Consider the following 14,834-nt stretch of genomic DNA (forward strand, 5'->3'; position numbering starts at 1 on the left):
CTGGTGACAATAGAGAGAGGGCTGGGGAGGGAAAGGGCCGACATGGAGCTGCCCCCAACAGTGCATCTGATGTAACACTACACAAGAGATAATACACAATTCAGAAATGTTGTCCTATGTATGTGCATTATGGTAAAGATTTTAGTTCTGACTGAAGATAAAACACAACTTAATGAGGAAAACATAAAGGTTTATTTACATGCCACCAACATGCTCCAATATCAAAATCTTTGAAATAAAAGAGATATCAAAAGGTGTCAGTAGAAATAAGTCAATTTTGGATTAAAACAACGGTTCATTCAGGGAGGGAGGCCTCGTTTGCGTATCACATTATGACAACATCCATATCAAAAATGTTAGAAGGAAAATACACTCCTCCCTGAGGGAGTCCACGAGTCCGACTCACACAGCAGTGTCGGGTCGCAGTGGCGCCCTCTGTGGGTGGGAGGTTGGCGGGCGTCTGTCAGCCTCATGCCTTCTGCACTCCCGGAGGTAGCGCCTCACCCCGCGGACCGTCTGGAAGGTGAGCGCCGTGCCGGCGGCGTACAGTATGGCTGTGATGAGGCCGAACAGCGCCACCGCTGCGTCTGCCCCGCCCACGTCACAGTTCATCCAGGTGAGTCCATTCCGGGCGTACAGCCTCTCGCGGCGCGTGCACACGTCTGTGGAGTTGACCTGGATCACAAAGTGAAGGTACAGGCCCACGGCCGTCACATAGGCCAGCGTCCCTAACCCCTGGAACACCAACGAACCAATGAGCACCTTCTGAGGCAGCAGGTGGGCGGGCTTGTTCCCAGACACAGTGAACAGGAGGGAGAAGACTCCGAAGGTGAGGCTGAAGGCCACGCCCCCGTATATTCCGGGCGCTCTCATCTGGCTGTACTGTGAATCCAGGTCCCGCACCTGCTGAAGCTCTGTGCCCTCAAACGGGATGTTGGAGTTGATGTTGAAACCGCCCAGGCCGCCCATGGCAGACATGCCCGACATCACCATCTGAGCAGCCACCACACAGATCAGCACCAGGGCATTGGTGAGAACAGAGCAGATCAACACAACACCTGTTGAGAACACACACACACACACACACACACACACAGCCACATCAGGGGGGGGTGATCATTCTCACAGAGATTTCAACATACCCTTCAAGGGAGACATGCGCCATAAAGAATCAGCTTCCTATTTCACATTGTGTGTGAGAAGTGGAAAGTATGTCATTATCTTATTAACTCAGTAAATGACCGATTAACCTTTCTCCCCTACTCAAGTGATCTAGTTTCCCTCCTTAACTAAGAGCAGCATTTGTGTGAGACCAAGTAGTGCACTACTTCTAAACAGCCGAGAACCGGTCAGACCAGTATGTGGGGAGGGGAGGGGAGGGGAGGGGAGGGGGAGGGGGAGGGGGAGGGGGAGGGGAGGGGGAGGTGTATCCAGGTGTAGTATCGCTGGGCGTAGTGAAGGGAAAGAGAGGCAAACTAACTAAACTGTCTGTGACGCAGTGTTTAGTTGACATGAGGACAGGACAGACATTTACTTTTCCTCACAGGTAGGCCTATCTATGTCTCTGGAGCCTTATCCTTGCTATGTTTTCTTAGCCCTCACACCACAACCAACTCATATGATACTCCAATTTGACAACACTCCCCTCAACAGTGCATCACTTCCACCCCTCTCTCCGACCCTTAGCTGGGACACTAACTCACCTCTCCTGGAGCAGATATGAGTGCATTTGGAGTCCTGGTGCTCTTGTCGTGGGTCGTCCCGCACATGATGTGTGTGGCGTTCTGGGGGGGGAGTGGTGCCCCTGGGGGGGGGAGTGGTGCCCCTGGGGTGATATGGTGGCTGAGAAGAGGACCTGAAAGAGAGACGCAGGGAGAGACAGGCAAACAGAGAACATTAGCCCACAGATACATCTCATATCAATGATGGGCAGGCGATTGAGACGTACAACTAACCACACCTGTCGCTTTGCGGTGGTCTCTCGTCACGCGGGTCGCGTCGGGGTCTGTGTTCCCGGTCCTCTCGGGGACCCCCGCCGTTCCTCTCCCTCCGTTCCCGGTGAGTTCGAGGCGGCTGGCTCATACCTGCGCGGAAAAGGTGAATACTTGAGCTGTCATAAATTCACAACAATTCAAACCCTGACCTTTGAACATAATACTAATAGGCTAGCCTACATCCCGACTTGGATTGTGCCAAAAGAAAAACGCACAGAAAAATGATTGAGCCCAAAAATAACACCGAGGGATAAACTTCATGACTACAGTCTAAAAACAGAACTTACTGATATCTAGGTTGATTCCGTTGAGATAGGCTGATAGAAGAACTAGTTCGAAAAACAAACCATTTTTGGATCCCAGCTTGATCAAAGAATCCTCGCGTTTCCCTTGTTGGTCAGGTAGACACTACTAGACAGCTCCACCCACTCAGAGAAGAAGAAATACGGCGGAAGTACCAACATCCCAGTTGACACAGGTGAGTGACAAGACAAGAGAAGTAAAGCGATCATTCCGTTGAGAGCAGTCTTGCCTTCTGGTGTTGGTTTGGAAATCTGACCAAGTGATGACCATAGTATGGGTCTGATCTCCGTCCTATCTCCGCGAAAGAAGTCTCTGTTTTGGGGGGTTTAGTGACATGACATCCACCCACATATTCGTTGTTGTGTCTCTTGGAATGTTGTGTATGAGAAAATGAGGTCATCTATATGCATACAGTGCGGATGGATTTCAATGAACTGTAGACATTTCTACAGCACACTGTTATCACGGAATGCTTCTCTGAATAGGCTGTTGTAAACTGTTTTATTCATGCTGCATCGGCCTACTTCTGCATGTACATGAGTTCTTATTAAACAGTTTAGATTTAGAACGTTCACACTGGTCGGCACTGCTCTTCATGTCTCCACTAGGTGGCAGCATTAGTCCACTAGGTGGCAGCATCAGATGAGCCACTAGGTGGCAGCATTAGATTACTACTTTGTTTTTCTTCTAGAGGACAAATCCGGTTGTCACAAATCTTCCGGTTTGGAGTTGGACTAGATAAATCATATCATAGCCCACAACACCAAGGTACTGTGCCCTGATTGTTAATGATGTGTTAGAATATGATGATGGTATATTATATTATATTAGTGACGCCTTGTTATTTAAAAGCGGTGTCCAAGCATGACCCAGTTCAAAAAGCGGTATAAAAACATGGTTTTCACCAGGTACGAGGAGGAAGAAGGGCTTTGATAGTCACCAGTTGTTTTCACAGATTATTTGTTTATTTACATTATCTGTTTTCTATTGTTGGTAAATACGTAAATACATTTGATTTAATTTAAAAAATATTATATTAATATTGAAACTGCAGATTATTAATTATTAATCTGTGAGTATTGGAGAAGGGGTAGGATTAAATAAGATTATGCTTCTTCCTACTCCTTTTCGGACATGTTAAGTAAATAGTGTTTTTTGTTTTGTTTTGTTTTTTCTTGTTATAACTATTTCTTTTTTCACATGTTCGAAATAAAGCTTTCATTCATTCATTCATTCAAAAGAGGTTATTGACTTCAATTTGATCGTAGAACGCAGTTGAACACAAGTCACCGGCTCGCCTCATCATGTGGCTCCTGTCTGTGGCTCTCTCTCGGGGGCGGAGGGGTCTGCGGGGCCTCTGTGCGGTAGTGCGGGTTTGCCAGAGTCGTTCACAGAGTCATGTCACCTACACTCAAGGCCAGAGCCCTGAACCACGCATTCGTGAATACTTCTACTACATTGATCATCAAGGACAGGTGAAATTCTAACATAAAAAAGGCTGTCAGGCTTTTAGCCGCCATTGTTGCCTTAAATAATAGACCGCTGAGTGTGTGTACTTGTACATGTGTAGTTATACAGTGTTGTATGTATACTGTACAGTGGTGTGAAAATGAATTTCCCCTGGGGACAATACATCTAATCTAATAGCCTATTATTAACTATGTTAATACAGTTGAGTGTCTTTTAGTAAACTTGTGTTTGTACCACAGCTGTTCCTTGATGACACAAAGGTGAAGAACTTTGTCACATGTTTCAAAGGTACGCAAAGGTACACACACGCAGACACAGTTGTACTCCAACTCCCCCAGTCACAAGACAAATTCCAATCAACTGCTCACTTTCACACATACCACTAGTAGTTAGTAGTCCAAACATGGACCTAACCCCGCTTCAAGCTTTGCCTTGTAGTCCTAAGTGAGGTCATGTGCAATGTATTACGGTAAACATGTGTTGGATCACCACATGACAACCTACCTCCTGTGTTCAACTCCCACCCAGAAAACATAATATCCACATGGTATTGATGTTTTCTCAAGGTCAGGACCTATAAACAATGCAGTTTCAATCGAGGATAACCTGTTGCTACCCCCATCATCATACAGATTTCATGCATGATTGCCTGTACATGTTTTGGAACTTGTAGTAGCAGTGCAAACCTCATTGTATCTGACATAAAGTTATGGTTCTGGTGACCTGCAGTTGTATAACCTTTCCATTGCTCTCCCTTGGCAGATAAGGCGTTCCTGGTCTTCTTCTTCAATCGTCTACGCCGGAACGAGAGTGACCGCTACCAGGAGCACTTCCCCTTCCTGTCTCTGTGTGGGCGGGAGAGGAACTTCCTGCGCTGTGACGACCGCCCCTTGGTGTTCACACACCTGCTGCCTGGTGTTGGGGGTGCGGGGACAGTGACAGGGTCCGAGGGGTCAGGAGAAACCCCCGAGCTGCTGTCCTTCTGCTGGGGCGGGGAGAAGCTGTCTGTCCCCTTCAGGCCAGAGTCTCTCTTCATGCACCCTGGGAGTGGCCGGGTGTACCACCCCTGCTCAGAGCGTCTTGGGGGGGTGGGCCTGGTACGCTCGGCCCTCGCCATGGAGCTCAGCCCCTTTTTCGTGTACCCACCAGAACAGGGCCAATCAGGTCAGCCTACACACATCCTATGGGCAGAACAACGGCATACATTGACCAATGAGTTAGCAGGATGCTTCCCCCAAGAAGAGGAGGATGGGGCTGGAGATGGAGGGGTGGGCTGATGGTAGTATGTGGTCCTAGTAGGAGGGGTGGGCTGATAGTAGTATGTGGTCCTGGTGTTGCTGATAGTAGTATGTGGTCCTGCTGTTGCACATTGAAATGCAGCGTATGTAACACAACACACATGATGGTAATGTCCTGAGCATTGCACCTTACTGATCAAAGCCGGGTCATGTTGTGTATTTATTGGCCAAATTCAAATAGCACCTACTTGCAACCTATTGAACATTACTCCCTGCTAGCTACAGTTTAGACAGATCACAGTGAGCTGAAAGCAGTGGAATGCAGTTGTTGGAGATGCTGTGGTGTGTTAATTAACATTGGGTTGAGCATAACATTAACATTGGGTTGAGCATAACATGAATCTACCATTGAGTGAACATCTGTGGCCAGAGAGATGATGCTGAACTGACCAGGCAGTGGTGGTGATGACTGACAAAGGCCTTATTGGTGATGCACTTTTCACCCTGCAAAGCATCCTGGGGGGTATTACATCAACGTCGCTAAAGGACAATCCAGTCTTATTTTGATAAATCCTGTGAGATTAATAAAAAGCCTAATAAAAGCCTTAGTTTGTCTCGTAAGACACAAAAGCCTGGATTTTCCTTTAGCGATGTTGATGGAATACCCCCCAGGTTTTCTGAGAGCCAAACATCACCATTAGAGTAATTGTAAATAACTCAGATCAGCAGGAGCCATGGGCCCATGACCTTGTGTGATTGGTTATATTAGGTTATATGGATTGAAATTCTGTGCTGAATAAATGCAGAGCTGTATACAGAGTCTTATTTCATTGATGCGTTATCATGGTCTCTCTAATCTCATCACTGCAGTTTTGGAAGCAGACCAACCTACGAGTTCAGTCATTTGAATGAATTTAAATTAAAGTGATCCAACTTCAACTTGTAGGCCTGCTTACCCAATGGTTAACTCCTACGTAGGCTTACATCCCTCTCTCCTCCTTTTAGGTTTCCCAGTTAAACAGGTTGTGGATGAAAGGGCTACGCCACCAGAGGAATACGCAAAGCATATGTATGAGCAGTTTTTGATGCTACCGGTTCTGCCCTAAACTACAATCTGGATTTGTATTTTCCTAATGTTGGTTTTTAGTGGGGAAGGTCCCACTGGCCACCACTAACTGGGTTTCAGGGTGTTTGAATGTGCATCGATATGGCAACAATATCACTCTTTCAATGCCATGTTTCTGAAGTACCTGATGTTATCAAACTATTGTAATGACCCTGTATAAGGCCTGTTAGCAGCTCCGCCAAGAGAGTTAAGTCTTGGTGTTGCTAGCGTGGCCGGTTTCTAAGAGGAAGGTCATGGGTTTGATACCCGCTTAGGGCAAGCTACTTTACTGTGGTGTTCGCTACATTGGTGTCAGCCGTGGGATGGGCTAGTGAGACCAGCAGAGAGGCGTGTCCACGTGAGGGACTCGCAATAGTGAAGTGTGAGGGCACACTCCCAAACGGAGGGGATTGTGTGACGACCCGGTATAAGGCCTGTTAGCACCTCTGCCAAGGGAATTAACTCTTGGTGCTGTAGCTAGCATAGCTGGTTTGTAAGCAGAAGGTCGTGAGTTCAATATCTACTTAGGGCAAGCTACTCTACCCTGCCGTTCACCTGCTTGCAACCTATTGAACATTACTCCCTGCTGGCTACAGAGATTTAGGTTACAATGAGCTGAAAGCAGTGGAATGCGGTTGTTGGAAATGCTGTGGTGTGTTCATTAACATTGGGTTTAGCATAACATGAATCTAGCATTGAGTGAACCTCTGTGGCCTGAGCAATAATGCTGAACTGTCCAGGCAGTGGTGGTGATGACTGACAAAGGCATTGAAATCTACCTGGCCTTTTCACTCTACAAAGCATCACCATTAGAGTAATGATAAATAACTCATGTCAACAGAAGCCATTGGCCCAAGTCCTTGTTTCATTGGTTTTATTATATGGATTGAAATCCTGTGCTGAATAAACGCAGAGCTGTCTTTTATATTTCTCAATTAAACTTATATTTCTCAAGGCTGTGGGTGAAAGGGCTACGCAAAGTTGTTTTTAGTGGGGAAGGCCCCACTGGCCACCACTAACTGGATTTGATGGTGTTTGAATGTACATCGTTATGGCAACAATATCACTCTTTAGATGCAATATTTCAGGAGTAGCCTACTCCGTTACATGTGAACATAAATATCCACGCGCGCAGACAGAGGTGTAGGAGGTTGGACACATGTGCCCTTGCGCAACTGGATACTGTGTCGGATAGGTTTACCTAGATATATTTTCCCCTCGCATACTAATAGACTTGACGTTGGCGAGGCAGTAGCGGTGGTTAAAGAAACTGCATGTCCCAGAGATCTCGGCACCATTTAAACTTGAACGGAGTCTTGTGAACATGGCAGCGCCGTCCAGCCAGGCAGCATGTGCGGCTCTGGAGCGGTCCATCCGGGAGCGGGTCCCGCCGCTGCTCACCGACCTGTACCAGTTCACCATGGCGTATGCCTACTGGCGGGCGGGCCGGGGCGACGAGCCCGCGGTGTTCGAGCTGTTCTTCCGCGACAACCCGTTCGGCGGCGGCTTCTCTCTCTTCGCCGGACTACACGACTGCCTTCTGTTCCTGCGGACCTTTCGCTTCACGGACAAAGGTGGGAGAGTTACGTGAAACCAGATAAGATAAGGTTATCAGTAAATAATATGAGATGTGAAAGGAACTAGGCTAGAATGGGAATAACCTGCTGTTATTCCCATTCGTAAATAATGATTAGGCTATATTATGGCACATTGGTTACGCAATGCCCTATGCGCGACCCGTCGTTTCTATGAATAACGGAGAGCGCTTGTCCCATGTCAGATCAGATAGAACCTGAACTCTCTGAACTTTCCAACCACTCCGTTGAACTTTAACCGAGACCGGCGATCTTTAGGCTGCCACAGGTACACCATTAGAGGGCAGAGCCAAACAGCGTCTGACAAGTTTGGCAGCATTTTAGATACTTTGACAGACAGACAGTGTAGCCTACTGAGCACCAACTCATGTAAACGCCAAAACAGTTAAGTGGTAAATATCGACTAGAAAAGCAAATCGTTGCATTGTTTCTACCTCAACAACACTATTGGTGGGACATGCCCCGCCCCCTCTCCTTGTGCTATTAGATTATCTGTTCATACAGTATCAGGTGTGTGTATGTGTGTGTGTGTGTGTGTGTGTGTGTGTGTGTGTGTGTGTGTGTGTGTGCGCGTGTGTGTGTGTGCGTGCGCGTGCGCTTGTTTGAGAGAAGGGGGGAGATTCCACTTGTCTGCTTTAATACACCCCAACCGGTTTCTCACTCAGATCATGTGTAGATAGCTGAGTCTTTGTTTATGAATTGCTACCTTTGTATGTTTTCTGGGTCTAGAAATGATATGTATATACTCTTGGTTATATGGTATAATCATTTCTCTGTGACTCCTGTGCAGATGTGGAGTACCTGCGTTCGGTCCTGCCCCCTGCCACTGACCCCGCCTTCTTCCCGTTCCTACGAGGGCTGGACTGCTCTGGTGTCACACTTCGTTCCGTCCCTGAGGGAACCGTGGTCTTCGCCAGGGTGAGCCACCGCCAGGGGTTAGGGGTCACACTCAGCTCCTGATTAGGGGTTAGGGGTCACACTCAGCTCCTGAGGCCCGGGGAGGTGGTAAGAGTTGATCACCTCTCGTGTCTCTCTCTGTGCAGATGCCTCTGGTGGAGGTGTCTGGCCCTCTGGCTGTGGTTCAGCTGCTGGAGACCAGCCTGCTGTGTCTGGTCAACTACGCCAGGTAAGGATTTAGTCCTGCATGCCAGTCTGTCATCTAGATGGCTGCTGTGGAGAGGGACTAAAGGTAAGGATACACTCACAAGCACATAAGCACTATACCTTGTGAAGTGCAGTGGGTATGGTATAATGATTCTGTCTTATCCGTCCTCTGTTTCCAGTCTGGTGTGCAGTAATGCAGCACGCTTCCGCCTGGCTGCAGGTTCCAGGAGGAAACTACTGGAGATGGGCCTTAGGAGGGCTCAGGGACCAGACGGGGGGCTGACAGCCTCACGCTACACATACATCGGGGGTGAGGAACCGCTTCATGATGTATGTACACACATCATTAAAATACAAAACAAAACAAAAAACCATCACAATGGTCTGACCCTCTCCTCTGTCTCTCAGGTTTTGATTTGACCAGTAATGTTCAAGCTGGTTTCCTGTTTGGGATTCCTGTAGCGGGCACCATGGCACACTCCTTTGTCACGTCCTTCTCCTCCCTAGAGGAGGTGTGGCCTCAGGTGACTCTCCTGCCCTTCATCTGACCTTCATCTGACCTTTATCTGACCTTTATCTGACCGTTTTCAACCTGTGGTAGAATACAGAACTCTGCAGGGCTGGTCTCTGGGATCATTCCATGGCTTAACGCCTGGATCCAACCTCTCAGGATAGACAGACATTTTTCCCAACCTGATAATAAAGATGATTGCTGTCTCTCCTGTCCAATCAGATGCTTGTGGCAGTGAACGCCGGGGACCATGATCCCATCGACATCATCTCGCTGACCAAGGGTTGGTTAAGGCGTGTGTGTGAGCTGCTGGGGGCGGAGCCTGGGAAGATCCGCGAGGGTGAGCTGGCAGCCTTTCTGTCCTACGCCATCGCCTACCCACACAACTTCCTGCCTGTGATTGACAGCTACAACGTCAGCTGGTAACCCTGCCCCCCTCTCTATTCAGCGTTTTCTAGTTTCCCTCTATAGTTCAAGGTCCCTTCCATATGTTGCTTGCCATAGCACTGACGTTGCCTGTGCTGTGTCCTTGCAGTAGTGGTCTGCTGAACTTCTGTGCTGTGGCATTGTCTCTGTGTGAGCTGGGCTACCGGCCACTGGGTGTGCGTCTTGACAGCGGCGACCTCTGCAGGCAGTCAGTGGAAGTGCGACGCATCTTCAGGCTGTGCAGCGAGCAGTAAGTAAGGGTCTGTCTGATTGAGTGAACCCCCCTTAATCTTGCTCTTTATACAGGGGGCCTTGGATTCAGCACATCTCAACTGTCTTGCTCTTTCTCTCTCTTATTCTGTCCATCTCTCCAGTTTCTCCATCCCTGCCTTCCAGTCCCTTACCATTGTGGTTACAAACAGCATCTCAGAGGACAGCATGGTGGAGCTCAACAAGAAGGTGAGAGATCTGAGCATAAGGAAGGAGTCTTAAGTAGGAGAATCCCTAGTCGAGTTGTCCCTCATCTCATCAATGCTCCCGTTCCCAAGCAGTTCTAGTTTTGGCAACAGAATTAACCTTCAAAGCCACACGTTGTCATCAGTATACTCTTCTTTCCTCCTGGTCTGCCTACCCCTGTCTCAGGAGAATGAGATTGACGTGGTTGGTGTTGGAACACATCTGGTCACCTGCACAAAACAACCTTCACTCGGGTGTGTGTACAAGGTAATGACTATTGGCTATTCAATAGTGTTTCTTAGGCTCAAAGATTGACCGGAATGTTCTAAACGCGCCTGAAACAGACATGCGTTCCGTTCCAAGTCTTTGGGTGATTTCATCCCTTATTAATTGATGCATTAATACCACAGTACAACGTTACCATGCATGATAGGTCGTAGGTCATGGTTGTGATTAATGACACATGGTGATGGTAACGGCTTGTTGTCGTTGTAATTGAGATGATAAGAACCGTATGTCTCCTGTGTGCAAATATGTCATATGTGACCCATGAGTCAGTTGGTGGAGGTGAGGGGTAGCCCAAGGATGAAGTTCAGTGAGGACCCAGAGAAGAGCACTGTCCCTGGGAGGAAGGCTGTGTACAGGCTGCTAGACACTGAAGGTGAGTCCACCTCTCCACCTACTCTCTTTCTTTCAATCCCTCCTTCTCCCACAGCTCCATCCTTCTCTCTCACATCATGTCCTCTCTTTTCTCTCTGTACAGGCCACCCTTTCCTAGACCTGTTGTGTCTGGCTGAGGAGCCCGCCCCTAAAGTGGGCGTGGCTCTGAAATGTCATCCGCTGGGGCAGGACAAGGCCTGCCGGTCTGTCACACCTGTCCAGGTGACCTGTCTCCGTCAGGACGTGTTCACTAAAGGACAGGTGAGTCTGTGTCCATGGATACCTAACCCCTGCCTGAGACCCAGGGACATGTGTTGGCTTCTGTCATCATGATTTAGGCTTAGCAGCTTTGCGCCTGTCTTCTACACTCACATCTGGACTCTGTGAAATACACACTCATGGTTGAGTTGACACACACACACAGATCTGGAACCAGACTACTTGGATCTGCAGAAATGAATGTATGTTTTCCCCCTACTCCAGATCACATACCCCCTGGGCAGTGCTGCTGAGATCAGGGAGAAAGTCCAGAGCTCTATCCAAACGCTGCACCCCCGACATAAGACACTGCAAGAGACAGACTCGTATACAGTAAGTCACACACACACACACACACACACAAGATCGACTCCTACCCCATCTCCTTCAGGTGTAACACACACACACACACACACACACACACACACACACACACACACAGTCATGTGCACACTCTCACACAGACACACTGACTTAAACAAACTAAATGTTTTATTTTCTCCAACCCTCCTGCAATTCTCTGATCCTCCTTTTTCTTCCACCAGGTGGCGGTGTCTGGGAAACTCCATAACTTGATTGCAGAGATCCGAAAAGGCAGCAGCAACAACAGCAACTTTCTCCTTGCGAACTGAGACAGACACAGAACCTCTACTGATCCTAATCCTTTACATTCATCCTCATCCAGTGGTCTGAATAGACTGATGAGGGCAGATGTCTATGATGACAACTCTGTCCTGTCTGTTTTTTTAGAGCAAGGGCGTAGGGCCTATGTAGGTAGCTGACACACTAAAATCAAAGGTATTACATGTTGGCAAGCAAATGATTGAGTGATTGAGACAGGAAAGACCTGTTTTTACCATTGCCTCAATTAGTTTAATAAATGACGAATGGTTACATAAGCTATACATCTCAAAGCGATATGAATTGATAAGCTACTGTATGTTGCCGTTATAGACTTATAATTGTGTTTATGTTCAGGTGCATATCTTTATTTTTCTCCCCACCCCCCCCTCTCTTTCTCTTTCGCTCCTGAATGTCTCAGACTTGCTGTATTTGTTATCTTTCGGTTTTTAATCAGGCTGATGCGTTGTACTGGATTTTTAGCCTTTAGTAGCCTTCACTATCATAACCGATTTTCATTTGGCCTTATAGAGTGACACTACAGAGCATCTGTGTTGAGTTTGAAGAGGGTGTGTTATATCCTGCCAAATGGGACTGTCTGTTTGTAGTGACTTGACATTGTTATTCTACCATGTTTTGACTTGAAACAAAAGGTTTTATCAAATAAGCTTTGAAAATCTATCAAGTGAGACCATGTTGTATTGGTTTGATATTACATTGCACAGAGTTTCTCTGCGGGTTATCGACAACAGCGGATGTTGACACAAGGTGTAATACAGTCCTCTGTTGCCATTGGGATATGAGGGAGGGGGAGAAGGGTCCACTGTGTAAAAACAGTGGTTATGTAATATATGTATCTATGTTACGGTACATGTGGGAATACGGTACATGTGGGAAAACTAGGGTTAGGGTTAGGTTCTACGTCGACTTGGTACATGCTGGCATGTCTAACCCTAACCCTAATCCTAACCCTAACCGTAGCACCTAACCCTAACCCTAGTTTTCCCACATCTCTGGGTATATCATTTCATGTGGCTATGAAATGTGACTAATGTGAGACTTGTGTGAATAATTGATTGAGGGGTTACATGCCTCTCTCCCTCTCAACTCCCCCAACACGAATACCTCCCTTACGCCCACTTCCTCCCCTGCTCTCTGCCCCCCCCTCTGCAGACAGTGGAGAGGAGTCTGATGCGTTGTGATTGGCTGTTGGTTGGCCAGTGGCAGGAGTAGAGTAGACACACCCAGCTGACATATGGAGCTCATTAGACATAGCAGAGCTGTGATGTCATCTCAGCCTGCCTCCTCCCACACACTCGCATCATTTATCTGTCAAAACACACACACACACACACACACACACACTCAGACATGCATTTTTGCTATTAAACATGTAGGATATGGGCAGTGTTGGGAAAGCTACTCAAATGTAAACTACATGACCAATTACTTTTCAAGGGAAGAAGTTGAACTACACTTAAGTTACCCTTGAAAAAATATAGTCTATCAAACTAAAGCTACTTTGAAAACATAGCTCACTACATCAAAGTTACATCATCCAATACGTGACAGTGATATGAGTATGACTTAAACTTTCTGAAATCACTGAGAGAAAAACAATGGTGAGGGCTAGTCACGGATTATTGTCAGACGACTTACCCCAATCATTGACCTTTGCCCTCTGACTGACCCCTTCCCATCATTTGGACCTGGACCTTATTTGGAGGAATGAGCCCCAGCCCCATATCGGCCTACCTGTAGCGCTGCACCTCTCCTCGGGGCCCGTGGAGGTCGCCCTCTTTCCATCATATTGCCTCTCACTTTCTCTCCCTCTCCCCTCTCCAGTTCTCAGGCGTTTTATCCACTCCCCACATCTTCCCTCTGATACCATACAGCACAAGTGGAAACTAAATCCAACTAAAGCTTTTCCGGTCTGCCAGTCTTAATTTCCTCTCAAGACGTTTGGAGTTCGCGCCGAAGACGGGCAAGCAGACGACTACGCTCAATTGAAGATATGCACCGGCGGTCGCCGAAGCAACTACCCTCGTATTTCATAAGAGACCTGGGTCTTTTTTAGGAGCGGCATGCCCCGCGGAGCAGTGCCTGTCAGCGGTCTGTGCCGGAGATTGTGTCCGCCGAGGGTCTGAGGGAGAGCGGAGATAACCCAGCGCTCCTGGATCTGGCCCTTTCATCTCAAAACCCGGCTACTGTCCACACGCATGCGGGGTGCTACAGTTGGGTTGCCTTTTGTCCCATATTGGTTATTACATAACTGATGTATTTGTCGATACAGTTGACTGGTTTCTCAATTCGCTTGGCCGTGTATGGGTGTGTGCTTTGCCGTGGTGAATGGCCAAGGGGCTGGATCAGTAAACTGGACTGGCATTAGTGCGGTGACCCCGGGCCAGCGGGACAGGAGTCCACCGGTGATGAGGAGAACAGCGCTCTGCTTGGTGCGCTGCCAGGAGCATCTGGAAAGGAGAACACGGGGATCCTCTCCCTCAAAAGGCGGATGAAGGATTCACATCCCAGATCGTCTTAACGTACAAGGACCATACTTGTATCTTATTTCATCTATTAGATATATTTAATAACTTCAGTGGAAAATATTATGACCAGGAAAATTAATGTAGGCTATTCATGTTTTTATTCTATTTTACTATATCGTAACGCGCAACTGGACGTGTTTGTAATTTAGTTATTGGTTGTCTATATTTAGTCTAATAGATGTACTACTGTGCAATAGCCTAGGCTAAAGGGCCCATTCATCCAACGGTCATGTCAGCTAATTGTGGCCCTCTCTCTATCAACTTGAAGAACAGTTGATACCTGACGATTGAAGTACGCGACTACCTTTCCCGTAGGCTACGTAAAACCGACAAAAAGCTGAAGTCAATATAAGATAATAATAGAATTTAAAAAGCCACCTGCTGCGACGAGTCTTGGTATGCAGTGAAGATGTGCGCAGCAAGGTTTGGCGGGAGCGTCAATGGTTGCGCGGATGAGGCCACTAACGGCACCGGGGCTGGCCCTGCCACCGCCTCACGCATGCTGGACTGGGCCGAGGCGGGACCACGCATTCTGCACAGCCTG

At 47.7% G+C, this 14,834-nt stretch overlaps 3 protein-coding genes across 3 annotated transcripts in view; 2 read left to right on the plus strand and 1 right to left on the minus strand.

Moving 5' to 3' along the window:
• Nucleotides 1–402: 402 nt before the first annotated feature.
• LOC308162457 (MARVEL domain-containing protein 3) lies at nt 403–2,082 on the minus strand (the record flags this gene model as incomplete). Its single annotated transcript, XM_080536609.1, has 3 exons — nt 403–1,058; nt 1,704–1,855; nt 1,961–2,082. The coding sequence occupies 3 exons, from the start codon at nt 2,080–2,082 to the stop codon at nt 403–405; spliced, it is 930 nt and encodes a 309-aa protein (XP_080392735.1).
• A 943-nt stretch (nt 2,083–3,025) lies between these two features.
• Nucleotides 3,026–5,694, plus strand: cUnh8orf82 (chromosome Un C8orf82 homolog). Its single transcript, XM_080536350.1, has 4 exons — nt 3,026–3,065; nt 3,566–3,772; nt 4,007–4,055; nt 4,530–5,694. Exons 2-4 carry the CDS (start codon nt 3,602–3,604, stop codon nt 5,042–5,044), a joined length of 735 nt encoding a protein of 244 aa, XP_080392476.1. The 5' UTR covers nt 3,026–3,065; nt 3,566–3,601; the 3' UTR covers nt 5,045–5,694.
• A 1,661-nt stretch (nt 5,695–7,355) lies between these two features.
• The window catches only part of LOC308162458 (1-phosphatidylinositol 4,5-bisphosphate phosphodiesterase gamma-1-like), a 28,152-nt gene continuing 20,673 nt past the window's right edge, over nt 7,356–14,834 (plus strand). Inside the window, exons 1-14 of the mRNA XM_080536610.1 lie at nt 7,356–7,684; nt 8,496–8,623; nt 8,749–8,831; nt 8,989–9,119; nt 9,218–9,333; nt 9,543–9,742; nt 9,856–9,996; nt 10,121–10,205; nt 10,389–10,469; nt 10,761–10,863; nt 10,966–11,123; nt 11,346–11,453; nt 11,666–11,729; nt 14,695–14,834. The exon at nt 14,695–14,834 is cut by the window's right edge and continues 130 nt beyond it. Of these exons, the coding sequence (XP_080392736.1) occupies nt 7,435–7,684; nt 8,496–8,623; nt 8,749–8,831; nt 8,989–9,119; nt 9,218–9,333; nt 9,543–9,742; nt 9,856–9,996; nt 10,121–10,205; nt 10,389–10,469; nt 10,761–10,863; nt 10,966–11,123; nt 11,346–11,453; nt 11,666–11,729; nt 14,695–14,834 (1,788 nt within the window). The 5' untranslated portion in view covers nt 7,356–7,434. The remainder of the gene's footprint in view (nt 7,685–8,495; nt 8,624–8,748; nt 8,832–8,988; nt 9,120–9,217; nt 9,334–9,542; nt 9,743–9,855; nt 9,997–10,120; nt 10,206–10,388; nt 10,470–10,760; nt 10,864–10,965; nt 11,124–11,345; nt 11,454–11,665; nt 11,730–14,694) is intronic.

The sequence above is a fragment of the Nansenia antarctica genome (genome assembly GCF_963989245.1).
Source record: "Nansenia antarctica genome assembly, chromosome: 7".
NCBI lineage: Eukaryota > Metazoa > Chordata > Actinopteri > Argentiniformes > Microstomatidae > Nansenia > Nansenia antarctica.

Bases quoted from the DNA above. Each gene is read 5' to 3' on its own strand.
- cUnh8orf82 (XM_080536350.1), top strand. From the start codon at position 3,602: ATGTGGCTCCTGTCTGTGGCTCTCTCTCGGGGGCGGAGGGGTCTGCGG. The intron at 3,773-4,006 runs GTGAAATTCTAA...TTTGTACCACAG, and splicing joins ACATTGATCATCAAGGACAG to CTGTTCCTTGATGACACAAA. The intron at 4,056-4,529 runs GTACGCAAAGGT...CTCCCTTGGCAG, and splicing joins CTTTGTCACATGTTTCAAAG to ATAAGGCGTTCCTGGTCTTC.